The sequence below is a fragment of the Gambusia affinis genome, linkage group LG04 (assembly GCF_019740435.1).
Source record: "Gambusia affinis linkage group LG04, SWU_Gaff_1.0, whole genome shotgun sequence".
NCBI classification, from domain to species: Eukaryota; Metazoa; Chordata; class Actinopteri; order Cyprinodontiformes; family Poeciliidae; genus Gambusia; species Gambusia affinis.
In genome coordinates this window covers 20,924,140-20,950,652 of record NC_057871.1, presented here as the reverse complement: position 1 = coordinate 20,950,652, position 26,513 = coordinate 20,924,140, and the positions used below count along the sequence as shown (strand labels likewise).

The 26,513-nt window shown below is 37.9% G+C and overlaps 5 protein-coding genes across 8 annotated transcripts in view; 2 read left to right on the top strand and 3 right to left on the bottom strand.

Moving 5' to 3' along the window:
- Window positions 1–1,808: 1,808 nt before the first annotated feature.
- On the top strand, window positions 1,809–14,621 carry LOC122829582 (Kv channel-interacting protein 2-like). 4 transcript variants are annotated; one of them, XM_044114249.1, is made up of 9 exons: window positions 1,809–2,158; window positions 11,407–11,505; window positions 11,615–11,715; window positions 11,964–12,033; window positions 12,637–12,707; window positions 12,946–13,053; window positions 13,133–13,237; window positions 13,704–13,766; window positions 13,847–14,621. In XM_044114249.1, the coding sequence occupies exons 1-9, from the start codon at window positions 2,086–2,088 to the stop codon at window positions 13,892–13,894; spliced, it is 738 nt and encodes a 245-aa protein (XP_043970184.1). In that variant the 5' UTR covers window positions 1,809–2,085; the 3' UTR covers window positions 13,895–14,621. The 4 variants fall into 4 exon arrangements, with proteins under 4 accessions (XP_043970184.1, XP_043970183.1, XP_043970182.1 ...); XM_044114248.1 differs by having other exon boundaries at window positions 11,615–11,739; XM_044114247.1 differs by lacking the exon at window positions 1,809–2,158 and adding an exon at window positions 10,562–10,700.
- On the bottom strand, window positions 4,415–10,813 carry LOC122829580 (zinc finger protein OZF-like). Its single transcript, XM_044114245.1, has 2 exons — window positions 10,434–10,813; window positions 4,415–8,053 (listed from the first exon to the last, which is right to left on the bottom strand). Exons 1-2 carry the CDS (start codon window positions 10,474–10,476, stop codon window positions 6,831–6,833), a joined length of 1,266 nt encoding a protein of 421 aa, XP_043970180.1. The 5' UTR covers window positions 10,477–10,813; the 3' UTR covers window positions 4,415–6,830.
- Window positions 14,622–15,416: 795 nt separating the features above from the next.
- Window positions 15,417–18,393, bottom strand: LOC122829579 (zinc finger protein OZF-like). Its single transcript, XM_044114244.1, has 2 exons — window positions 18,166–18,393; window positions 15,417–17,235 (listed from the first exon to the last, which is right to left on the bottom strand). The coding sequence occupies exons 1-2, from the start codon at window positions 18,206–18,208 to the stop codon at window positions 15,965–15,967; spliced, it is 1,314 nt and encodes a 437-aa protein (XP_043970179.1). The 5' UTR covers window positions 18,209–18,393; the 3' UTR covers window positions 15,417–15,964.
- A 1,493-nt stretch (window positions 18,394–19,886) lies between these two features.
- On the top strand, window positions 19,887–25,526 carry LOC122829553 (zinc finger protein OZF-like). The gene is made up of 2 exons (XM_044114213.1): window positions 19,887–20,205; window positions 22,185–25,526. The coding sequence occupies exons 1-2, from the start codon at window positions 20,070–20,072 to the stop codon at window positions 23,546–23,548; spliced, it is 1,500 nt and encodes a 499-aa protein (XP_043970148.1). The 5' UTR covers window positions 19,887–20,069; the 3' UTR covers window positions 23,549–25,526.
- jupa (junction plakoglobin a) overlaps window positions 25,331–26,513 on the bottom strand; it is a 23,579-nt gene continuing 22,396 nt past the window's right edge. Inside the window, exon 16 of the mRNA XM_044114197.1 lies at window positions 25,331–26,283. The gene's annotated coding sequence lies outside the window, so the exon portion shown is untranslated. The remainder of the gene's footprint in view (window positions 26,284–26,513) is intronic.

The following is a 26,513-nucleotide window of genomic DNA, read 5'->3' as shown; positions in this document are numbered from 1 at the left end:
GTCAGGGAAGGATTATCTACAAAAACAGCAGAACTCATCTGTTCAACTCACTGGACATGATTCAGAAAGACAACAACCTTCAACCAACTTCAGATATCTACAGGCACTGTATGATGTCTCACTGGCAGTAAATGAGGCCTCTCTCTATTGCTTCACTATTGCTTCTATTGCTTTTTTTTTTTTTTTTTTTTTAGGTAAAATGCAGCTAAAACAATGTAAAAGAGAGAGAAAAAAGTACCTTTTATTTATTTTTTTTAAAAAAAACCTCCATGTTGAAAAATAATCAAATCAAATTCTTCTCATAATTGCTAACCAGCTTTTACCATGTATTAATTTGATGCTGTTCATTTGAAGACCTTCCTAATCTTTAGCTTCACCTACAGATGCTCTATTCAAGTTGTTACTAAATATGTAACACTTTCAGTCCGTATAAGCATGTTGATTAAATTAAAACATTTCTAAATGGAACCTATATGTTTCAGGGGTATGGATACTTTTGAGCTTCCCTGTCCCTGGTTTTCTTCCGCTAACATCGGTGAGCTTCACCTAGGTTAGCAGAACTTCTGTGTTTTCAACGCAACCAGTTCCAGCATCCGAGCTCCGACTTCCGAGACAAATTGAACGCAGCATGATTAGAAGAGAAACCAGCGGGAGCTAATTATGGCGGCGCTAACTGCTGCTACCCGTCCAAAACCTCAATGGGATTCTCTCCTTCGTGATTAAAACACTGAGGAAACATGCTCACAAATAGTGTGTGTCCCACTGAATTGGTGAGACACACAAACAACAAAAAAAAAACATCTGAAATGCTGATGAATAGTTCATATCTGTAACTTATATTGCGCTTCGTAGGTGGCAGCCATTATTGACACTTTTTAAATCAGTGTTCGTCTGATGAAGGTTTATATTTAACACATTTGATGGTTCTGGGAACGAGGAAGCGGTCGCTGTGTGAGTTTTCCCAGAGATGTGAATCCGATTCATCCAGCTTTCTTTGGTGAGGATTTTCTACTCAAGGTTTCCAGTGAATTTAGCAGCAGACGGATACGTTTCTGTCTGCAATAGTAGTAATCTGGGGGGTAGGGAAACCAGGAACATGTCGGTGGTTGCAAAAATACAATCAGGTAAATAAATAAGCCAGAGCCGTCCAGAGGCTAATCACATAAGAGGATTAACAACGGGCTGCTGTTAAACAAAAAGCGGGTAAATTTTCATTTTTATTTCATTTTTTTTACAAACAACTCTCAGTATGCAATTCATTGAAAAAGTATTTGCACCTCCAAAATGTTTTTTTAAATATAGTTCATCATATTTAAATGACAAACTAATTGAATTCATTGAGATTTTGTGCAATTGTAACATCCACTGAAAACTGTACTTGGATTTCAACATTCTTTACAAGGAAAAATCATTTGTATTTAACCCCCAATTACTCTAATACAGATAAATAAAATTCAGTTTAGAAGTTATCTACAGTCTCAGTCAGAGGCTGTTTAGCTTGAGAATATTTCTAGATAGAAATAATAAAAAAAAATCATCAGGAAAAAACTCAAAGGAGAAATCACAACTTGCAGTTTAAAAATGACAACACCGGACCTAATGTCTTTTTTTTTAATGCTAATAATAATATTAATTAAAAAAACCAAAACATGCATTCTTCTCCTTCCAGCGTCTCACAGAGAAGAGGAGATCTCTCCGCTTCTCTGACGCTGTGCGCCCCCCTCCCTTCCTCTTTCCCAACAAATGTGAGGCGCACCAGGGGGACAGACTCAGCACGGTTCCAGTTCTTGTGCGCCAACAATCAGGAAAGTGACACTTGAATCTAAAACCTCCACAGAATCCATCCGACCCGTGGATGAGAGTCGGAGGAAGAAAACACGTTCCAGTTTGGGGAAAGAGGGGACCGCAGAGAGCTTTGCGCGGACAGTTTTCCTCCCTTGTTGATATTTCTTTTTTCTTTTTCTTTTTTTTCTTTTTGAGCAGCGCGCAGAGACTGACATGTCAACGGGAGTAAAGACGTGACTGTAGCGCGGCTCGGACCCTGCAGCGCCAGCGCGGCGGTTCAGTGAAAAATAAGAGGAAAGGATGAAATCCAGGAGTCAGGATCAGAGTCTCTCTGACTCCAGAGAGCTGGACAGATCCTTCGATCCGCTCACAGGTAAGGTTACTCATCATCATCATCATCATGTTGACAGCAGCAGCATTGTTTATTTAATGCTGTTTGCTGATTTACCAAGCTTTTGATTGAGATCCTCTTACTGAATGACGGTAAACATCAGCGCATGTTTCAAAGAGCTGTATCACGCACATGAATTAACTTTAAATTAGTTTTACCAGCGGGGGAAAAAATAATGCTAGATGGATTTGATCTTGATGCTGTTTTATTCCAGAAAGTAACATAAAGCAATGATCGCGATGCAACCAGAGGAGAAAGCAGGAGCGCAACTACTTCATGAAATGTATATCCGGAGCCCCTCATTGGTGCCGCTTAATCAGGGTCATGCCTCTGGTATCGAGTATATTATTTACACGCCCACAGGCAGCTGTTAAATCCAGAAAATGCTGATGTGAATAAATTTTTTCGCAATCACTTTGGCGCCCCCTCTAGCGCAGCACCCCTATGGGTCGCATTTAGTGCATATCCACTTTTTTGGGCCACTGGGATAAAGGATGGAAAATTTCTAGGGGAAATGGAACACGTGATGTTTTACATGTAAAAGGGCCGTATTTGTCTCATCTGCCCAGGGCATCAATTTCCATGTTTACGTTTTCTTGTGACAAACTACAAATACAGCTTTCTGTCAACAATGTCCTTCACCTTGGCACTTCGGAAAGGCCAGATATGTGGAGTGTGTGTGTAAGACGTACTCAATCTACAGATTCTAATAACCCTAACCTTGATATCTGTGGCTGTAACATGAGGAAAAAAATTTAAAAATCATGGCGTATGAAAACTTGCTTGCATTTCTTCGTGTGTGTCACATGTCGACGATGAAGTTGTAAACGGATACCGATCATAGACCAGTACTTGCACACATCTCTTAAATTTATTATTCCTAACGTGAAGACAGATCAAACTTCCACTCAGAATAGCTTGGCCTGCTTTGAACATCCTGGGTGTTAATTTTGCTAAATCAAATATTTATTATCTGCCACCAGGTTGAGGAAGAAGTATTTAAATGTGTACCTTAAAGTAAACTGTAGTTTATGAATCTGTATTGAAATAAAAGAGACTTTTTTTTGTTTTGTTATACCTGTCAGTGGGAGCCTATGCAGGCTGAGATCAGTGTATTTCTTATCTTTGTGGTTTTTTTTCCCCTCCTCTGTGGAGATCACACACACATTTCTCTGTTCTTTGAGTCTCTCTGTCCTTCTTCTGACAGCTCCCAAATATAGTGAAACAAGCTGGAGTAGCATATAAATATAACCAAGAAGCCACTTTTATTGCTGTTCCCATCACGATTTCAGAATCTTTGAAAACTACTTCAGTGACTGAAGATGTTGCTCACCAGAGGCAGGGCGGTACATGGATTGAGCTCCAGGTTAACTAAACACTGAACAGGTGTGAGGAAATATAAACAAACAGTTTTGTTTTTATTTTAAACAAAGAAAGCCTGAGGAATAAAACTTATTCTTGCAAAAAAACCTAAAGTCCAGCTCTCTTAGAAAGGTTCATGTACAATATTTACCAGCTGTCCTGATATTCAGGCTGCTGAAACCCTCGTGTGTTCATGTGATATATTCTTGATGCGGTACATATTTGTCATCATTCGTATGCGTCTCGCCCCATGTCACAGTGACCCCGAGGTCAAAGTGATGTCATGGAAAGCTGCTTTTTATGTTGTTGTTTTCATAGAAAAGGAGGACCATTGCTTCTAGAGCAGAATAAAAGCTTCAATAATATTCTACTTTAAATACTGTAAGCGTGGGACAAACTTGTGTTATGAGTTCAGTCATTTGAAAAAAACAAACAAACAAACAAAAAAAACTTACCGTAACGCCCTCCGGAGTCGATTTCCCCCTGGGAAACCGGAAGCTGATACGTTTCTGTTGAGTTACGACTTGTAAAGCGGTCTTCACATCCAGCCGCTCCTCGCATCAACAGGAAGATGTCGTAGAAACACATTTGTTATAAGACACACAAGGAAGTGTGTGTCTTAAGTCAATAAAATATGTAGTGACTGCAAATAAGTTTCCAAGTGTGTTTATGGAAAATAAAGCTTAAAATGTTTGTAAGAGGCATTGCTTGCAATTTTTACTTGTGTCACCATGTTGAAATTCCGACTTCTGAACCCTCATTATTATCAAGCATTTGGCTTGTGTACTTCTTGTTGTAATTCCCGAACAGCAATTTTAAAAAGTGCCAACATGCTGAGAAATTTCACTTTGAGGGCATATATCAATGAATCAAGTTTATTTGCATCACACATTTCAGCAACAAACAGTTCAAAGAGCTTCACATCATAAAAGCCCAAAATAAAACGTCATAAAAACATCACACAGTCACCAATTTGAGAAACTAGTTAACATTGTTTTGTCTATGCACACATACATAGAAAAAATGTATACGATACATTACAGCAGCCCCCGGTGCTTATGTGATTGGTACTTGCTTGACCAATCATAAGCTACTCTCTGATACCGACTCCAACAGTTTCTGATTCGGGCCTTTGGGAGTTTCCCGGCTAGGGAGAGTTGGTTTTCCTACAACCACAGAAAATGCTCTGCATCAAGGGTCACCGAGAGGTTCCATTCAAAGGGATCACGACCGTCCATTTGCAGTATGGATGGATACAAGAGAGGTTTCCACTTGTGCAAATGTCCATTCTGTGTACAAAGGTGAGACAGTGCTCCTCTGGCAGAAGATTGGAAACATCAGAAGGTGTCTGTCCCCAAACCAACAGCTGTGGGGGAGAACAACAAATTCATAGGAGGAACCTGAACATCTGGCCAAATGCTGGGAACAAACTCCACCAAATGTAGAACCTAAAGGCGGCCAGTGACAGTTTTCCAACTATTTTCTGGACATTGGTTCGTCTTCCACAAAGAGCTGCACCCCAATCAGGATCAAAAGCTAAAAAAAAAAAAAAAAACACAACAGCAATTTTCAGGAGGAGGTTGCTGCATTTTTTTCTTGGAGTTTAATTTCACAGCATGCCACAGAGATACGCATCTGAAAACCACTTCACAAACCAGGGACAGAAGATGAGGTTGTTCCGGTAAAAAGAGCAAAGACACAGACTATAAATTAAAAGTAAACAAAACCAAAAAGAAACATATAACTCAGTTGTAACCAGAATGCTGCTACCTCAGGTCAGACGTCAAACCCGGCTGCAAGACCCCAGATACAAAGTAACTGGAATGCAGCATGACCAGAGTTTCTAATTTTCCTGCTGAAACTGAAAGTGAGTTAATGTAGTGGATTGTGGGACTGATGGTCCTTACACCATCCATAAGTCAGTTTCAGACCCTCATTGCTGGATGTTCAAAAGTGACAATGGAAAGGAAAAATTGTCCCAGAAGGAGGAAACTTCCAGGAGGACCTGGAAGTTTTGGCATGAACGCCAATCTGGGGGTTCAGACAACTAAAGGCAGACACAAAAATAAAATCTTGGGCTTTTTTTTTTCTCCAATTCATTTTGTTGAGGTCTGATGAGATTCCAGTAATTTCAAGAGGACAAAATTTTTAAATCAAATTCTTTTTAGATTTGCCTCTATGATGAGGATCTTTGTCCTGTTGATGTTTTACTTTGGGAAGAGCTTCGGCTATCTTGAGTGAAGAATACTCTGCAGTACAGAGGAAGTCATAGTCAACTCAGTTACCAAGAAGTGCTCCAATTCTCGTTCTGAAACAACCAAACTATTTACATAAACTGAAAACACACCTGTACTACAACTCAATCTGAACAATAGATAAATCACAATTAATAAAACATGCCCGTCAACGAAACCACCAATTACACAACTGAGCAAATCAGTGATTTATATAAAGTGTTTGAAGATTGAATAGGGCTGGACAATGAAACAATGTCTATTGTGATAGACATGTGATCAGCATCAATAGAAAAAACGTCCAGTAGACACCAGTCGCAGTACCGTGACTCCCACTGGCAGTTGTGCGATGGATGCCCTGGTGGAGAAGAAAGAGGCCTAGTTGTCCATCTAGCTTGGTATTGGTATTATTCATTCAGGTTGTGGCAAATGAATTAATCTGTCACAAGAAATATAGGCAATTGCTGCGCTCAGCAATACAATCTCAGTAGACATTTCACAGAATACACACGGTCTGTTTCAGTGTGTGGGAGCACTTTCAAGTTTTGCTACCGTTTCCCATAAATCCTTAAAAATAAAAAAGCACAACTTGGAGAGAAAGGACATGAGAACAACCACTCAAGAGGAAAGGTCACATCACCAGTTAGGCGGTATTATGAATATTTAAACCAAACAACTAATCAATAATTATTGTGATATGAAATGGTTATATTGTGATACGCGTTTCAAAAAATATTGCCCAGCCCTAAGTCTGAAATACGAACATTAACTGCTGAAACCAGTTAATGACGTGGAAATATTTCACAGCCAACTGCAACAATGAAGTTCAAGTATTTCTCTTCCAGGGTGAGTTTTCATGCGTGTGTGTTTATATGTGATTTCTGTCTAAATCTTTGTCCACAACAGAAAAGTTTCTATCCTTTTGCGGATTCTTATATTTGTGTTTAAACTTTGTTTTTTGCCAAATCGTGCAATCAAAAAGAAAGATTTCCGTTGTGTGTGGAGACACAAAGTGTATGTTTACAAGTGATTTATGGCTAAATCTTTGCTCACAAATATCACTGCAGAAAGGTTTCTGATATGTGAATTCTCATGTGTGTATTTAAATTAGATTTTTGACTAAATCTTTGTCCGCAAATATCACAACAGAAAGGTTTCTGTCCTGTGTGAATTCTCATGTGTGTGCTTAAACTTACTTTATGGCCAAGTCTTTTCCCGCAAATATCACAACAGTAAGGCTTCTGTCCTGTATGGACTGTCATGTGTATGTTTACATGTAATTTCTGTCTAAATCTTTGGCCACAAAGATCACAACAGTAAGGTTTCTGTCCAGTGTGGATTCTCCTGTGTGTGTTTAAACTTCCTTTATCTGTAAATCTTTGTCCACAAAAGTCACAACAGAAAGGTTTCTCTCCAGTGTGGACTCTCCTGTGTCTGATTAAAGTTGATTTATGGCTAAAACTTTGTCCACAGAGATCACAACAGAAAGGTTTCTGTCCCGTGTGGATTCTCATGTGTATGTTTAAAGTTTGTTTCAGGTTAAATCGTTGTCCACAAACATCACAACAGAAAGGTTTCTGTCCTGTGTGGGTTCTCTTATGTCTGTTTAAAGTATTTTTTCTAGCAAATGTTTTTCCACAGTCTTCGCAGCTAAACTTCCCTTCCGTCTGTACTTTACTTTGTGAATCTGCATTTTTCTCTTCTGTAAAACATTTACTATTATCAACTGAGCTTGAAGACCCTATTTGTGAATGTGTCCCGTCAGTCTGAAGAGAGTAACTGTGAACATCAAACTCAAATGAGCTAAAAGATTTGTTAAGAATGTCTCCATTTGACTTCCAGGCGTTGCTCTTGCCATTAGTTCTCAGTCCAGAATCTGACAAGTGTTTCCTCTCAGAGACATGGTTTACATCATCGTCCTCTTCGTCATTCTCAGAATCTTCAGTCTCAGAAGATTGTGGCGATGGTTCGATTTCTTCAATCTTGATGGACTCACCTTCATCATTCTCTTCTGAAAGATCTCTGCCTTTAATTTGGTCGTGATAAAGATTCTGTGAGAGCAGAATGGACTGTTTTTCATCCTCACTCTTTGTAGGAGTCGTAGAGACTGTAAACCTGATGACATCAATCTCCTCCTTCTTGTTAAGCTGCTCTCTTCCCAGGCTGATGCAAATTTCTTCCTGCTCCTCCTTTATCTGGTGCGCGTTTGGGTCATGCAGCTCAGCAACAGATCTGTGGTCTTCAGGAGCTTCTTCTTTAACCATCAGTATCTGCTTAACATCTGCAAACATGGAAACACATTATGCTCATCACCCATTTTTATTCCCAGGAAAAAGGAGTTTCAGAGTGATCAAGTGACGTCATGGCTTGTTAAAACTCTTGGATATGCCCTTTGAAGGAACTCTAGAACCAAAATCTATCAGTTTGCTGCTTGTTTGTCTACTAACTGTAAAAAAAAGGAGAAAAGCCTGAACCTGGCCAATCTGAGCTGGGATGACGTCTACTAAGCAGGTTTCCCACCGCTATCCTGAGAGAAGATGGACCTCTGCTCCCCAGCCAAGCAGAACGCTTCTCCTGCTGCTAGACAGACAGCGGCCACTGCAACAGCTTTTCACTTTCCCCAGCCACTGCTGCCACCACACCCATTTGTACATTGGAACGTCAACTCTAACCACCAGAAATCTCCTAGGTCCTAAAAAGTGTTCCAGTAAGAGCAGAGAAAATTTGCTCAGAAAAAAAGACTATTGTTTCTCAGACAGTATTTGTGCACTGTCTGAGGTTAAATGGCTCGGGTGTAGACAAACCACTGAGCCTTGGGTATAAATATCTGTTTTGTAAGGTTATTAACTGGTAATAAGTCCACCAAGCTTATAATGCACTGGGAGAAACCCTGTAAAGATGACAAATTGTGTAATATATTGCAGCTGCAATTAAACGCTCTGTACTGCTTAAGCTAGGTAGCAATTCTTGATTTTGCTGTGTTTACAACACAAGTCATTTATTTTGTCATCCTGAGCAGACATTAATGATGAAATTATAAGAGCAGCTGCGTGGGAGGACCCAATTAAATTTTTTGCTATGACTTAAGAAGGATCTCTAAAATAACACAGCAGCACTAGTTTGTTGACATGTTCAGCCACTAATTGACATCATCTCATCTGCCAGCTGTTGCCAAATTGAGAGCCACCTTGCCCATTAACTTTTTAAATCGACGTCTAAGAAGAACAAATGTCAAACTCTGTGAGATTATCAACTATTTAGCATCATTAGCTCAGCTTCAGACTACTGTTTGCCTCCATTTCACTAGCATTCTATGAACGAAGGAAACAAATTACCAACATATTCATATATTTAACTTGTACCTGTAGCTCTTACTACACTTAACAGATGAGTCGGTCAGCAGCAGCAGCTGACCCGTCCTCATTACGCTAGTTAGTAATAGTAGCTCGTAGATGAGGTGGAGGAGATTGATCTTTTCACAGATTATCTGTCTCGTAACAAACTGTCACAACATGATGACAGCTTTAACAAATATGGAGCAAAGATATTTTTTATTAAAGTTATATACTGCAGCTTGAAGAAAATGCAATTTCATAGCATTTTTTTCACAAGTCTGGATTGCTTCATCTATGTTTTGCATGTTGCCTATGACTGTTGCTCATAGAAAAAATTAAGCAACCTACTTGCACACTGTATGCGGACTGTTGGATGTAAACTTCATGAGCAGTAAATATTGTGCCAATATTAGACCAACGAAAGGCAAGGCCATTGTAAGCCTTCAAAATTGTGACACTTTTCATGGGTCAAATAGACTAAAGATTCCTGGCAGTGTCTCTGAGGCCCCATAATAACATTTAAAAGGAAAACAATTAAAAGAAAAATGACCTAAAACGAACAACAATAAGTATTTGTAGGCTAAACTAAGTATTCTTAGGGTACACAATTTAAGTATTATTTGTATTAGGTTTTCTTAGCTAAGTAATGTCTGCAGCTTGGTGCAATATTTTGCTTTGCTGGTTCCCTCCAGGATTGTGCAATGTTATTTCTGTGATTGTTGCAGCCTAAATTTACTGATTTTGTGGCACCTTTTTCAAAACGTTGCGGTCAAAGTTGTACATTTTTAAGCTTTATTTTGTGCCATCACACGACCTTACAAAAAAGTTGAAATTGCTGCAAATAAACATCAGTTTCCTTTTCTTTTTCTCATCTAGCTATAATCCCTCTTTACCTGGGAAAATCTGCTTCTGGCCTCTGGTCTAATGTCTCTTCCCTGACTCTTTCCTCTTTATGTTGCGGCATTAAGACGTCTTACACACAGACATATTTTTGGTACTAATGGGACGTCAAATTATTGTTATCAAACCTTGTTTGATAACATTTTTCAAAATACATACACACACACATATATATATATATATATATATATATATATATGCATCCTAATTATCTTAAAGTCGTTGTCTCTGCTTTAACACATAATCTCGTTTCTTAGCAAAATCGGTTTCCAAGCCCGAATGATCACTAACAATATGAAGGACACGGAATATTTCTACCGAGAAAATAAAACATAATATTTTACATCTACTGGCTACATTTCACCTCACGAAGCTATTCATTAGTCACCTGTTCCTAAGCTATAGATGAAACGAAAACATACTAACCTAACCCGTCCAGCAGAACCGTGGGGTTGAAACCAGCCTCCATGATGTGTCGCACCTTATCTTCGTCTTAGCTGCTTCAGAAATTTCTCTTTCTGAAGCTCTCCGCCACAGTCTGAGCTGCCGTCTCCATGTCGCTGTTTTTAGCTTCTTTCCTGATATTCCTTAGACAGTTCCTGGGTAGCTGGAGCTCAGCTTTCATCCAAACTAAAGGAAGCTACGTTACATTACTTTGTTCTGCCTCAAACGGAAGAAACTGCCTCTGCAAACGTTCGTTCTTCTTCTTCTTCTTCTTCGATTTTGTTTTGCAGGTTGTATCCAACGTTAAGACGCATTATCGCCATCTACCGTGCTGGAGATGACGATACGGTAGTGAACAACCAGAAGTGAACTAGTTAGCTCACTTCTGGTTAGCTTTGAAGTGAGCGTGCCCCTTCACTTTTTATCCCAAAACTTTATTGAAATAATATTAATAGAAGACAGTTGTCAGTAGAGATTTATACAAATGAATAGAAGCCAGGGGGGTTGTAAATAAATTGTTTTTATTTTACTTTTCTTTTCTTGTTATTAGAGACAGAGATGATTATACTGCTCAAACTCTCTGAAACTCCAGAAAAGAAGGAATATGATTAACTTTAGATTTAGGTATGTAGTATTTCCTTAAGAGTATTAGATTAATGATATAAGGTTGTTTTTTTTTTGTTTTTTTACATTTGATATCATGGATTATCAATTGTATATTGCTACAGAAGTCAGTAAATCTTTTTTTGATATATTGGATAGTACTTCTCTTTCTCAGAAAGTGGCAGAACAGGTGTGTTTCAGGTTCAGCCTCACATAGAAAATAGTTCACACATTAGTCTGTCTTAAATTTCAATAAGTTCTGCTTGGAGTGTTTGGATTGTGCTAAAGTATGGATTGTGCTCTGTCACTATGGTTTATTTTTCCTGTATGTGCTCTGCTTTGCTGTTTTCAGGTAACCCTCTCACCAAACCCAACAAAAAGACAATTAAGCAGCGCTTCCTCAAACTGCTGCCCTGCTACCACTCTGGCTCCAGCCCTTCAATTACTCAAAGCAAGTGGTACTACACACACATACACACATTTTCTTAAAATTTTGTTTAGATGCTTCAGTGTGGATCTCTGTTGGTAAAATGTTACTGTTTTCATGTTTCTCTAAACAGGAAGTATAACTGAAGAGGGGGAGCCGTCCACAGCGTGTTACAGACCTGAGGGACTTGACAGTCTGGTCCAGCAGACTAATTTCAGCAAAAAGGAGCTGCAGGTTCTTTACCGGGGATTCAAAAATGTCAGTTTGAAGTACTGCTGGGAATGATCAACTCTTTTACATTCATTAACTCCTTAACTGTCACCTGCAAAATGCCTACATGTCAGAAAATGGTTTCAATGTTCTCATGACAGTTATGAGGTTTTAATATTGAGAATATCTGGATCTGTTATGTTCTTTATGTGTGTGAGCAGACTGGTGACACATCCTGCTGGCGTGTTTTTTTTTTTTTCTGGTATCTGCAGGAGTGTCCCAGTGGCGTTGTGAACGAGGATACGTTTAAAAGTATCTACTCCCACTTCTTCCCACAGGGAGGTCAGCCAGTGTCTCTTGCCTTTGTCAATGTTTTTATTCTGCCTTTGGTATGTGTTGTGTGTAGGTCGGGGAAGTGAAACTTTAAATCTGTTTTTTCACATTCAGATATCAAACTAAACAACAAGGGCCTTCCACCTGTCATTTCCACTGACCACAAAATTGCAAATTGAAATTCTGAAAAATACACTAGCTTGATCAAAACGCGCCAATTTTAAAAAACAAACAAAAACAATTCACCTTTTTTTTTATATAGTTTTTTGAGCTGGGATGAGGGTTTTTTTCTGCTGTATCAAAATTTGTATATTTTGCAGAAGTGCAATGGAAATACTTTTCTTTTGCATCACATGAGTCACGTTAACAATCAGAAGTTACCACTGGTGGAAAAGACTAAGCAGACAACAGGAAGTGGTAGGAGGATAATGGGACAACAATTTAAAATAATTAGTGTATCTCAAAGAAAGAAAATGATTATGTCTGCTGTTAATTTTAAATTTTACTTTTGACTAGGAACTCCATTTAAAAGAGCCTTTTGCTTAAAGCTTTGAATGTCATATTAGTACAGTAAAAAAAATTAGATTCATTGTTTCTTTTTTTTTTTCTTAGATTCAAGTATGTACGCACATTTCCTGTTTGAAGCCTTTGACACCCACAACAATGGACTGGTTAGCTTTGAAGTGAGATATTTCTCTTCCTTCTCATGCTTTTGTCTGTCCTCAGACTCTTGAATAATAATACTAATAATAGCAATAGGTTTTAAAAGGAGTGTGTACTCAACCATTTAATCAGTCATTACTTCTGAAGCAGTTTTTGTATAACAGCCTTAAAAACAAACTAAAGATGTATAAGCTTGTCAACATTTTGTCCTGGTTTGATTCGAGCTTGTTGTTTTTTTTTTCTGCTCCCCTGCTTTAGGACTTTGCGGTAAGTTTGTCCATCATTTTAAGAGGATCCATCACTGACAAACTGAACTGGGCCTTCAATATGTATGACCTGAACAAGGACGGCTGCATCACCAGAGAAGTACGCTCACTCTTTGTGCAAGCTGTCCTGGTCTGTGTCAACATTTCTTATTATTGCTTCCTCTCTTCTTTTGATTCAGGAGATGACAGACATAATGCACTCTATCTACAACATGATGGGGAAGCATACTTACCCCAGCATGAGGGACAGCGCTCCAAAGGAACATGTTGACAGCTTCTTCCAGGTAAAACGTTGACATGATTAAACCTGGAGTTGCATAAGGAGACACTGAAACTGGCCTGAATGGTATTTACTTCAGCATCTCCGCCATTAAGAAGAAAGTGATTCAAAATGGTGGTTGATATTTTCTATCTGGATTTACTGTGAAGGTGCTGCTGTTCTCATAGGTTCAAACCGTAAAACCTGTCGAATCACCGACAACCCACATTTATTTATTTTGATTTGCTTCTGATTACTACCCCACACAAATTTTAGCATTTAACACAAGATTACATTGTCTCTGTGTGTGTTTTAACTAGTAGCGCAGTGGTGGATGATGCATTTATTTGATCTATTTTTACTTTTTTTATGATTAAATTTGCACCTCCATGCATGTCTACCGGTACATATTTTAGACTTACACTACAAAAATGTAAAACAAAGAACTTAAGATTCCCCCTTTCAACCACTTGCGCCTCATGTTTTCCCAGAAAATGGACAAGAATAAAGATGGAGTGGTCACCATTGAGGAATTCTTGGAGACATGCCAAAAGGTTGGAAGTTTGATCCCTCCCGGACACGCATGCAGCTAATACAGTTATTTTAATTTGGTCTGTTATCTGCTCCAATCCAGGATGAAAACATCATGCACTCCATGCACTTGTTTGACAATATCATCTGAATGCTGATGGATGGCAGATGAGAAAAACTCTACCATTGCTTGGAGCTCTGCTGAGGTTTCTGTTCCTGCAACAATACGAGGAAGGGGGGAAATCCACTCCACCTCCTAGAAACTAAAGACACTGAGCAGAATGAGCCAAATGTTATGTCTCAAATGTGAGAAGGTAGGATTAGCTAACAAACATTTTGTTCGGCTGTATGAAGAGGATGACGTGTAACGTGTAAATACCTCTGCTAAAGTAACATAAAGAAAATCCCAGATATAATCGAGACGCAGCAATAGTTGCTATATTTTAATGCATGGAATAGATGAGAGCGTTTTTCTGTTTGCACATCAATCTACATTAGAGACACAACCTGAATGAACAGAAACACTCTCAAACAATGAAGTTGCGCTCAAACTGTAAGGTTTGAAAACTTTCTGAAATCACTGTCCAAACCTGTAACTTGAGATGGGATAAAAGCATGAAATGAAGCCATTGTGTCTGCATGATGTATGTATTTCTTTTTAACCAGCCATTGAAGTATTCACTGGGGATGCAAGCAATTATTCAACTTACGATTAATGGCTTATTAGATTAAAATTTGTTGTAACGTTCACTTTGACCTTTTTCTAGTGTTATAGTTTGGCCGCCATCCAGCGGAGTTACAGAAACAAAGATGGCGGGTAGATACCAGAACCAGAAAGAAAAACGGTCCAAACAGAGTCTGTTGTGGGATGCAAAACACATTTTATGGGATTCTGTCCTGAAATGTAAACACTTGTCGAGCTCCTTAAATTGTCACGTTAACGGGGATGAAAAATTGTAACATGATGGAAAGAAGCATTGTGCCAACAAGCAAGGTTGATTCTGAAGGCTGTTGTGAGTTAATGCACTTCATGGAGCGAAGTTTTAGCTTTTCTTCAAGAACAACTGCACATATTACTTGTACATAAATATCATGTAGAAGCCATATTCCTGGATATTCATAGATAACACAATTATCTGTTCATTGTGGATAAGGTTTTCCCTCATATTTCACTATTTTAATCTTTTTCCATTCAGGATTCTAAGAGGTTCTTGTTGTGTTATATTTTATAAATATGTCTAAGATTGATCATTTTTAGAAAACCACAATGTTCTGTTTACTCAGTTTATAATAAGGCTGACAAAATGGTGTTAAATTTGAAAACTTAGCCCTTTAAAATGTAGCCCTTTATGCTATGGAAAGACGCTCGGTCCTCTTAAACTGTTCAGATGTTTCATAAATGGAGGTGGTTGCAAACTGGTGTGTTTTGGAATAATAATAATAAAAAAACCAGATTCTATTTAAAAGCATGAATTTTGTTTATTTGCTTGTCTTATCTTTTAAAGGGCTGCTAAAGCTCAGTCTCATTTATGCGTGGTGGTGAGTGAGTTGTGGTTAAAGAGGAGAGCTTTGATGGCGATATAGGACACAAAACAAAACTTGTATCTAACACCAAAGACCTCTCCCATGTTTTTCATGTTCTGAATGCACTTTATCAACTAAGCCACTCAAGATTCAACTCAGAAATATTTAATCAAAATCAATACGACAAGCAAATATACAGACTTAACAACACACAGGAAAATCATCTCAAACCTAGTTGTAACACAAACAAGCAGAGGATGTAAAAGTCATAATTAGAAGCGGTTATCCTTTTAAGAAGGGATGAATGATAAATCTATCTATGCTGCTGTGTTGGGGATCATTTTCCTCATGATTCACTTTAGTCCAAGGATTAGCTGACTTTATCTTAACGCAAGCAAACTGTGGTATACAGAGGAGTTCATGGTCAACTTAGTGCTTTGATTCTCGTTCTCAAACAATAAACCCATTTACATGCAGTGAGAGCACAACCTGAACAATAGATAAAAAATAGCTTGAATAAAACATGCCTGGCAAACAAACTATCAAATGTACAAGGAAGCAAATTAGTAACTTATATAAGTGGCTTTGAGGTTGAAATGCAAACGTAACCACAAGAGAAAAGAGTGAAGATTGTTGTCAATAACAACGTGCAACTATTTCACAGTCATCCATAGCGGTGTTGATCAAATATTCAGTGTTAAATAATTTCCCCTCCAGAGTGGATTCTCATGTGTCTGTTTAAACTTGATTTATTACCAAATCTCCGTCCACAGATAATGCAACAGAAAGGTTGTTGTCCAGTGTGGATTATCTTGTGTCTGTTTAGACTTGATTTGTCGCCAAATTTTCGTCCACAGACGTCACAACAGAAAGGTTTCTGTCCTGTGTGGATTCTCGCGTGTGTAGTTAGAGTGGATTTTTGGCTAAATCGTTGTCCACAAATATCACAACAGAATGGTTTCTGGCCTGTGTGGGTTCTCATGTGTGTATTTAAACTTGATTTACGGTTAAATCGTTGTCCGCAGAGATCACAGCAGAAGTGTTTCTGTCCAGCGTGGCTGCTCACGTGTGTGTTTAGGCTTCCTTTTTGGCTAAATCTCTGTCCACAAATATCACAACTGAAAGGTTTCTGCCCTGTGTGGGTTATCATGTGTGTGTTTATGCTTGATTTATAACCAAATCTTTGCCCACAAATGTCACAACAGAAAGGTTTATCTCCCGTATGGATTATCTTATGTCTTTTTAAACCTGATTTATCACCAAATCTCCGTCCACAAACATCACAACAGAAAGCTTTCTGTCCTGTGTGGATTGTCTTGTGTGTGTTTAAAGTGTATTTTCCACTGAGCGTTTTACCACAGTCTTCACAACTAAACTTCATTCCTGTTTGGACTTTCCTTCCTGGGTCCACATTTTTCTTCTCTGTAAAACATTCATTATGCAGCGAGCTTGAAGTTCCCATTTCTGAATGTGTCATGTCTCCCTGAGCAGAGCAACAGTGAACAGATTCTTCAGTAAACTCAGAGGAGCTACAAGGGTTGTTAATGTTTCCGTCTGACTCAGGAGCTCTTCTCTCCTTCCAGTCACTGTCCTCGTCCTCAGTTTTCTCTCCAGAGTCTGACAAGCGTTCAACCTCAGAGACTGAGTAATTTACATCACTGTCCTCTTCGTCATCCTTAATGACTACAGAAATGAAATCATCTTCACAATCTTCTACCTTTTCTGAAAGCTCTCTGCTTTTAATTTGGTCTTGATAAAGCTGTGAGAGCAGAATGGACTCTTTATCATCCTCACTCTTTATAGAAGTAACATCAGTCTCCTCCTTTGCATTGAGCTGCTCTGTCCCCAGAACGATGCAGATTTCCTCCTCTTCCTCCTTTATTTGCTGCGGCTTTGGGTCATGCAGCTCAGCAACAGATCTGTGGTCTTCAGGAGTTTCTTCTTTAACCATCAGCATCTGCTTAACATCTGCAGAGAAACATGGAAACACATTAAAAAGTATATAGACTGCAATGTTGGCTGAGTTGATTTATCTGAAGCTTAACATTTTTGTTTAAGTTTTCCATTTTCCCTGCAATAAATCTTTTCAACAGCTTCAAACCTATCCATAGATATAAAGTTTTTCATATTTAAAAAAAAAACCAAAAACGTTTTCCCACAATTTTATGCCTGTTTTGTCCAAAAACGCTTGATTTATAAAATTATAAAACACCTCGATATGCAAAGTTTCCAAAAATGAACTGCAAAATGGAATATTTTTGATCTGTATGACTCAGCTTTGAACAAATCGAAAACGAATAACTTAAATTTTTATGCATAATTATTTTTACAGGAGGAAAAAAAAAAAGCAAAACCTGACACTTTTTAGCCTCAGGACTGACAGGTTAAAAGTGCAATAAAAAATATAGAGATATAGATTTATTTATGTTTTGAAAACAGATATATTTTTTATTCTTGTGTCATTTTATTCTCTGGCAAACTAATACAGTTTCCATTAAGTGGGATGCTCACTTATAAAATATTTTTGATTATAAATACAGAAACAACAATAGTCATAACAGCAGTCAAATAACATTATTTGATTGGGAACAGCAAGGGAGGTGAATACAGAGTAGGGGAGCTCTGGCTAAAACAAGGTTGCTGGAGTAAGTTGGCCTATTGTCCTCACAGAGAGCACATTTCATCAACCATAAACCAAGCTTTATTCTACATCCCTGGTCGGGATTGTCTAATTGAAAACAGGTTTTAACTTTTCTTTAACACGGGAACCCTCGTTTCTACCGTCTAACGGAGTATTTAATATTTACTGTCTATTGGCTACATTTGAGCTTTAAGAAGATAATCCATTAGTCACCTTAAAATGTCTCTCAACTGCAACAGACAGGAAAACATACTAACCGAATCCGTTCAACAGATCCTTATGGTAGAAGCCAGCCTCCATGATGTTGTGTTTGCTTTGTCCTCTTTTTTAAAGCTGTTTCCAAAATCCCTGTCACCGTCTGAACTGCTCCACACCTTATTCGTGTTTTTCTTCTTGTTCTCCTGCTTCTCTTCTTCTTCTTCTTCTTCTGGTTTTCACTGGTGGCTGGCAAACAAAGTGCATTGCCGCCACCTACTGGTGAATAGTGTGTGTCGGAGTGACAATTGTATTAAATTTGCTTTAAAAAAGCCCCTAATATTGTTTTAATTAGGCCTGTCTTTGTTAGATATTTAAATAAATACTAATAACATTCATTCCTCGCGTTTTTCTAAATAAAATGTCTGTCACTTTTACAAGAATTTCAACCCATAACCTTCGTTATTTCTGCTTGCGTTCCACTGATTCTCTTCGTCCACAACAATTACATCTACCGGAAATATGTTTTATTATTATGAATAATGTTTCATTTTATCCTCTTTGTAAAAATTTGAGTGAAATAAAAATGTCCTCTTTCCCGTTTCCTTCTGTAATCTTCATTTCTCCAACGTTCCTCTCTTCTTCCCATTGCTTTTGCACCATTCCTTCAGTCTTTTTGAATATTTTAAAATCCTCTTTGACCTCAGTCAACCATCTTGAGCTATTTCTTGCAACCTTATCTGCAATTTAATTTTATTTTAATCCCACAGGTTCACCCATAAAAACATAACAGAAACACCCATCATTTGAATTTGGTACAATAATTTCTATCAGAATATCTAATCAACCTGATCAACACACAGTGGCGAGCATAATACATCCACAAGCTTTGAATTATTCTGCATATTCTTGTCTAAATTAACACAAAAAACAATTGGTTTCTGATTAAACTTTTTTAAATATTAAAATGATTTATACTCCTGTCCATTTGCTATATGACTTCTTGCATTTTATTTTAAAAATATTGAGTTCATTGTATCATTTGGTTTTCTTGACTTTTCTGCTGTTTCAGCTTTTTAGCAACATGTTCTCATTGGGAATGAAAGCTCTTTCATTCCCTTTCATTCCCAATAATTTCTTTGTTCCTCTCAGAATTTTTACTTTTTCTTCCATCTTATGTTAAATCTAATCAGTGCAATTGATCACATGTGCCTATACTTTTCCTGTACATTATGGTCGCATTCTTGAAAATGATGTTTTTTGACTTTTTCTTCTTTTATAAGCATGCCTATAAGTGTCAAAAATATGGGCATGGTATTTCAAGGAATGGTTGAATAGTGAATAATGATGTTATAAAGATAATGTCCATAAAGATTGGTCCAGTTATGCCATTTTTAATTATGACACCACGATCACTTCATCAATTAACTCCTGATTCTTATTTGTTATAAAAGGCAGATGGCTAAATAAAAAAACAGATATATGATCATATAAAGGAAGAATATTCAGAGCATGACAAGATATATACAGAATACATCTAAACTATTAGACAGTTACTTTTAAGCAATTGTAAAGAAGGCACAACCAGGCAAATGTTAGATGCTTTTTTTATTCTAGTAATGCACTTTTGAATTGTTGTTGAATATTTGTAATACCTACATGTATATGTTGATATAAATATGAAGTAGAGTAAAGATGAGGTTAAAAGTATAATTGTAGTGAAACTAAAAAAGGAAAACGCAGGAACAATGGGACAAAGAAGGGAACCACACTTCTGGCCTGTTGGTGGCAGTAATGCGTTTGCCAACCATTAATCAAGACAAGAAGAAGAAAACCTGCAAAAAGACTCTTCGTCTGCGGTAGAACCAAGTAATGTAACTCAGCTTCCTTTAGTTTGGATGAAAGCCGAGCTCAGCTGCCCAGAATCTGTTGAAGGAAAATCTAAAGAGAAGCTAACAACAGAGACATGGACCAGCTTGAGCAGCGGCAGAGTGCAACAGAGGGAGAGATTCCCGAAGAAGCGATGAAAGAGGACAAAGAAAATAAGCTGCGACACGTCACGGAAGACGGTTACTACACCAAGGTTCTGCTGGACGAATCAAGTGAGTTTTCATTTCAGCTACAGTTGAGGAACACTTTCAGGTGTCTAATGGACTACACTCAAATGTAGCCAGTAGACCAGGAAGTCTGAGCTCAAACTGTGGCAGTGATAGCCAGGGGCGCCGCCAGGAATCTTGGGCTCCAGGACAAACATTAACCTGCCTGCGCAGCTGCTGTTACAATTTCTTGGGTCTTTCTGACTCATCAAAAGCATCACAATTTCCAAGGCTTGCGGCGGCCTTGCTTTCTTTGGTCCAACACTGGTAGTAGCACAATATTTACTGCTCGTGAATTTTACATGCAACAGTCTGCATACTGTATGCAAATAGGTGGCTTTTTTTTATTACTAGTTTTAGATTACTGTAAGGTCCCCACTGAATCAGTAGCGGCAATATGTATTTATGTATGCAGGTATGTATTTTAAAAAAAATATATATATTTTTAATTGATTCGTTTTAAAATTAACAAATCTAAAAACTTTTTCATATTCATGTTCAATTTTCATTCTGCCACAGAAGCTGTGTTAGCTGCCACAAAACCCAGAAGCTGCCACTACCAAGCTGTGGCAGTTTCCGACAGCCCCTGCAGCTAATGGCAGGTGTGACAGCTGACACCTGAAGTGCCGCTACACCTTATACTGCCCCCCCCCTCTTGTGAAAGTGTTCCTCTCTAAAAGAAGATTCATAACATTTATCTTAAAGTATGCGTGATATTTGTACAGCTGTACATAGTCCTGTGAAAAAAAAAAATATAGTCAAATTCATAAGAGGTAAAAAGCTTGTGATACTGGTTGTCAAATATTCTTAGATCCTTGCCAGAGGGAAACACTTTATCTTTATGGCACTTTTGCACTTTATGCTTCACATCTTTTAAACATTGCTGACAGGCCGACCCCTGTGATACCAATGAGCTGTCCAAACAGTTGGCTGCAGGACGTTTGATGTCCTGCACAAAGTTGTCATAAAACGTCACAATGTATAAACAGCTCAGCAGTAGGGGAGCGGAGCTGTAAACTTTGTGAGCTTGAAAAATCTGCAAAGAAATCTGCAGAAAATTTCTTATTTATTCTCTTCGCTCACCATCTACTCAAAACCGAACTTGATCCCATTCCCAAGCTGAAATAGAGCTTTGCAAATAGTTTTTTCATTTTGAGTGTTTTGGTTAAAATTTCAAAATGCTCTGTGAATCTGGGATGTTTTGACAAAACAGAATGAATATTGACAATATCTGTCATGTCATTCTGACTAGTCAGAATGTTAATTCTAGATGTCCTAAAATAGAAAAGTCATCCATGTTCAAGATATCTCTGATTCATTCGGAGACTTCTTAAGAGGCGTTTTGACTATTCAAAAACACAGTTCTAGATATCTCTAACTGAGTTTTGTGTACCATCATTCACGTTCAAGAGATCTGCAATTTAATTTGAACTAGTCGAATTTTGTATGTCTCTTAACTAAAACTACATGTCAATGAAGATGCATTGAATTGGTACTATAGCTAATCAGAGCAAGAAACAAGATATCTCAGATTTACTTTGACTAGCCAAAATTTAATTTATATATGAAATACATATTTCAGACATCATCTATATTTTTATACAATTGAAATAGTAGAAAATGGGATAAACTATGTGACAAACTCGCCCAGTTCCTCATCTTTGATCTGCTTGGAGAAATCGGTGTTGTCACGTGATTGTGAATAGAAATATTTTAATTCTTTGTTGTTTGATCGCTAATGTTTTTCACATCGCATATAATAAAAATGCTAAATTAGAATATCGCATGTGATCTATTAAGAGGATATTTTAAGAATAATGTCTGCGATCAGAAAACATCAAGTCAGACCTTGATCACTCTTTGAAACTCCCTTTTCCTGGGAATTGTGAATAAAGATGGGTGATGCAGTGCATTCTGGGAGTCAGCCCAGGCTGCAGCCCAAATACTTTCTAATATGCATAATGTGTTTTCCGTGTTCGCTGCAGATGTTAAGCAGATGCTGATGGTTAAAGAAGAAGCTCCTGAAGACCACAGATCTGTTGCTGAGCTGCATGACCCAAAGCCGCAGCAGATAAAGGAGGAAGAGGAGGAAATCTGCATCAGTTTGGGGGCAGAGCAGCTCAACGGGAAGGAGGAGACTGATGTCACTCCTGTAAAGAGTGAGGGTGAAATACAGTCCATTCTGCTCTCTCAGAATTTTTATGACGATAAAATTGAAGACAGAGATCTTCCAGAAGAGAATGATGAGGGAGAATCCATTAAGATAGAAAATCATGAAGATGGTTCCATTTTCTCAAAGATTGAAGTCATTGTAAAGGATGAAGAGGACGATGATGTAAAATATCCTGCCTCTGAACTGAATCATTTGCCCGACTCTGGACTGAAAACGAAGGACGAGGATAACGACTGGACGGAGAGTAGAGCCACCGAGTCTGACGGAAACATCTTTTCTGAGTTTGCTGAACAATTTCTTCACCGTCACTCTATTCAGACACACAAGACACATTCAGAAATAAGATCTGCAGCCCCTGTGCATAACAACAAATGTTTTACAGAGAAGAAAAATGTGGACTCGGAAAGGAAAGTCCAGGCAGGAGAGACGTTTAGCTGTGAAGATTGTGGTAAAACCTTTATTAGAAAATACAATTTTAACAGACATAAGCGAGTCCACACAGAGCAGAAATCTTTCTGTTGTGAGCTTTGTGAAGAAAGATTTAACCGTAAATCAAGTTTGAATTTACACATGAGAATTCACACAGAATACAAACCTTTCTGTTGTGATCTTTGTGGACAAGGATTGAGGCACAAGCGCAGTTTAAATGCACACATGAGAATCCACACAAAGCAGAAACCTTTCAGTTGTGATCTTTGTGAACAAAGGTTTAACCGTAAATCAAGTTTAAACACACACATGAGAATCCACACAGGACACAAACCCTTCTGTTGTGATCTTTGTGGACAAAGCTTTCGCCATAAATCAAATCTAAGTACACACGTGAGAAGCCACACAAGACAGCAACCTTTCTGTTGTGATATATGTGGACAAAGACTTCGCTATAAATCAAGTCTAAGCATACACATGAGCATTCACGCTGGACAGAGACCCTTCTGTTGTGATCTTTGTGGACAAAGATTTGTCAATACGTCACATTTAAACTCTCACAAGAGAATCCACACAGGACTGAAACCTTTCTGTTGTGATATATGTGGGAAAAGATTTGCCCACAAGCCACATTTAAGTGCACACACGCGAATCCATACAGGACAGAAACCTTTCTGTTGTGATTCATGTGGTAGAAAGTTTAGCGAAAAAGGAAAGTTAAAAAGACACATGAGAATCCACACCTAAGGTAAGTAGCTTATCTAGGAATAATGAAACTGAACTACTGCTGTTGGCTGTGAGATATGTGTCATTAAAGACAGCTGTATTCTCTTGGTTTCAGTATTTTTCCAGTGGTTAATTTAAACAACATTAAATTAATAGCCTGTGCCATTCCCTGTTTTTCTATCTACAGACCAAATTGAGCCGTGTATTTTCATTGCATGTAAATAGTTTTGTTTAAGAGAATCGGATCACCTTTCTGTCGTTAAGAAAGGTGAGTTCATGGTGACCTTGAGTCAAGAATGTCTGCTAATCCTTGAACTAAAGCGAATCACCAGCAGGACGATGATCCCAAACGCAGCAGGAAACCCAGAAAGATCATCCAAAGGGAATTAAGGTTCGGCAACGGCCTAGTTAAAACCCACACCAAACCTTGGCTTTCTGAATAAGAAAGCCGTTTCTAGTTACCGTTATATCCCGAGTTCAGCTTGATTGTGATGCAATTAGTTTTGATATGTTTCATGTCTATGAACTAAGTCTGGACGTTTTGTTGATTTGATTAAATGTGTGGATAGAAGCTTGACTTGTTCATTTGAGTGAGAAAGGGAAATTCAATTGAATATACTTGAGCTTTTCTAATTGAGTAACATAATTAAATCACATCTTGGTTATGTTGAAATCAATACAATGAAGATGCTTCTAGAAATCAGTTTTCTATTGCATTATAAGTATAGCCATATTTATTTCAGTAGTGATTCAGTGGCAGTCAAAAGCGCAGAGTAAAATACTTAAAAAAATATATTGTAGTAAAAATAAAGCAGAGTACATCAAATGGCATCTTTTTAAGGCAGCAGACATTCTCAGTCTGCTAATACATTTTATTCAAAAGGCGCCCTTTGTAGCATAAAGATCACCTTACAAAGACTAAAAGAAAGCAAAAATGTAGAGTAAAATGACCAGTCAAGATGCTTGTTTGAACTGTTGGGTTTTAGGGAGGATTTAAAGGGACAGTCCCAGAGAGACCTTTGGAGGGAGTGGTGACATCAAATTGTGGTGAAGCCTATTTTGCTGTAGGAGGGAGATGTGTTGAACCACACCAGTGGGGGCCAGTACATTCGTTAGGCACATATAGGTTGCATATTCACAGAATGGTAAAGGCGTGTTCATCTACAGAAAACTTGCTCTGGGCTTTAGGGAGGCCATCCAGCCAGCCGCCATGGTTTTGAGTTAAAAAGTTTTTAAAGTTGACAGGAAGTTTGAAAATGTTGCTTGATATTGGAAGACTGGAAGATTACTACCTAGACACTACCTTTAAAGTCTTAAAAAAAATGGCTATAATAAAAAAAAGCTAAGATAAATTAACAATTAGCTTGGTGGAGATACAAGTAAAGCCTGGCGGCCCGCCAGGCTTATAATACACTGTGGGAAACTCTGGACAGTCAGAGTTGGGAAACGGCGAGTGTGCCAGCCATCCAGTAACTTTATTCTTTTTAAAACTTTATATATATAAAGATGAGTATCATATATCTGATCGGGAAAATAGCCAGTAGGAAAATTGTTATGAGGAAATGGGGACAGGTGGATCTCCATTGCCCAGAACAACAGATTGAAATAGTAAGTAAAAAAATCTACATAATGGATTTATTGTTATTGCTTGTATTCATGTTGCATTTGTTGTAAATTGACGCTTTAACAAATTAAACTTTATCAATAAAAATCTGATTTTGCATTACCACATACGCAAATAATGGGTGAAGTAACAAAGAATCATGTTGGGCTTTTGTAGACTGTAAAAAGCATGAACAGAGGTGCATTTTTCATATATCATTTATTTTATTAAACAAAATCTCAGTAAAAACTCTTTATGAAATAGAAAGCAAGATTTCCCTGTCAGTAGTTCGCTGGCCATCCGGACTCCGTCATCTCATCCCCAACAATCCTCCTTGTGATTTCAACCACAGCTACAGATCAGTTTCTTATTAAAATTTCACTTCAAACAAACAAACAAAAAAACAAAACAAAAAAAAGACATATCTGCTAAATTAATGGAAGATATACACTGACGTTCTCCAAGTGAACAACTTATAAAAACAGTAAATCAGAAAAGAAAAACATCTCCAGTTTTTAGTAAAACAACTGATTACATAAGAGTAGCCAACAGGTCAGGCCAGGTCGCTTTAAGCATCTTTGTTCCCTTCTGTTGAATCATCACCTGACGAACAAGTTAGTGAATCGATTTCTGGCTCATGGCGGGAGAACGATGACGGTACAAAGTGAAAACGGTACAGTCAAAATAGTGATGTTAGAAAAAAAAAAAGGCCTAAAAAAGAGAAGTGAATAGGTGCACTGTGCACATTGAGCCACCTCTGGCAGTGTTCTCAAATATTATTTCTTGATTGTTAAAATAATAATAATGATAAAAAAAAGGAGGCTACATGATTATCATCACAGAACAGAAATCTCTTTGGCATAAACCACCCACCCAGAAGCCTAAACACATTCACACGCACGCGCATGCACACACTCCTAAAAGTTTCCTTTTATAAACCAAAACTTAAAAGCTGTTGTTTTTAAAATTCAATTATTCTTTCTATAAAAAAACTAAAAAAACAAAAACAAAGTTGAGCCCTGTTAAGATTATGAGTCCCATATTTGACGATAATTGCATATTTTACAGCAGGTGGAGAGCAGAGGGGGTGAATGTTTTCTCTTCTCTCTACCACAGAATCCCTCTTTAGGTCTTCAGCCTGTCGTCCAACATCCTGCGAGCAGAAAGGATGAGAAAATGATGAGAAAATGATCTGATGAAGGGTTTTCTACAGCATCTCAGTTGGTTCCTTCAAACTTAAGCTCAGTCTCTTGTGTCGTCCATGATATACGTTCATGCAAATTCATAATCAGAATAATTTCGGACATGTTCTGTCACATCAATTTGAAACAGTTTTTTCTTTTTTTTTTAACTTGACAAAAAGTTCCCGGTACTCCAGTTGTC

Coding starts and splice junctions, on each gene's coding strand:
- LOC122829580 (XM_044114245.1), bottom strand. CDS start 10,476: ATGGAGGCTGGTTTCAACCCCACGGTTCTGCTGGACGGGTTAG. Junction 8,054..10,433: donor GGTTCTGCTGGACGGGTTAG/GTTAGTATGTTT, acceptor CCATGTTTGCAG/ATGTTAAGCAGATACTGATG.
- LOC122829582 (XM_044114246.1), top strand. CDS start 10,562: ATGTCGCTGTTTTTAGCTTCTTTCCTGATATTCCTTAGACAGTTCCTG. Junction 12,034..12,636: donor CCACTTCTTCCCACAGGGAG/GTCAGCCAGTGT, acceptor TTTTTTTCTTAG/ATTCAAGTATGTACGCACAT. Junction 13,767..13,846: donor TCTTGGAGACATGCCAAAAG/GTTGGAAGTTTG, acceptor GCTCCAATCCAG/GATGAAAACATCATGCACTC.
- LOC122829579 (XM_044114244.1), bottom strand. CDS start 18,208: ATGGAGGCTGGCTTCTACCATAAGGATCTGTTGAACGGATTCG. Junction 17,236..18,165: donor GGATCTGTTGAACGGATTCG/GTTAGTATGTTT, acceptor GTTTCTCTGCAG/ATGTTAAGCAGATGCTGATG.
- LOC122829553 (XM_044114213.1), top strand. CDS start 20,070: ATGGACCAGCTTGAGCAGCGGCAGAGTGCAACAGAGGGAGAGATTCCC. Junction 20,206..22,184: donor GGTTCTGCTGGACGAATCAA/GTGAGTTTTCAT, acceptor TGTTCGCTGCAG/ATGTTAAGCAGATGCTGATG.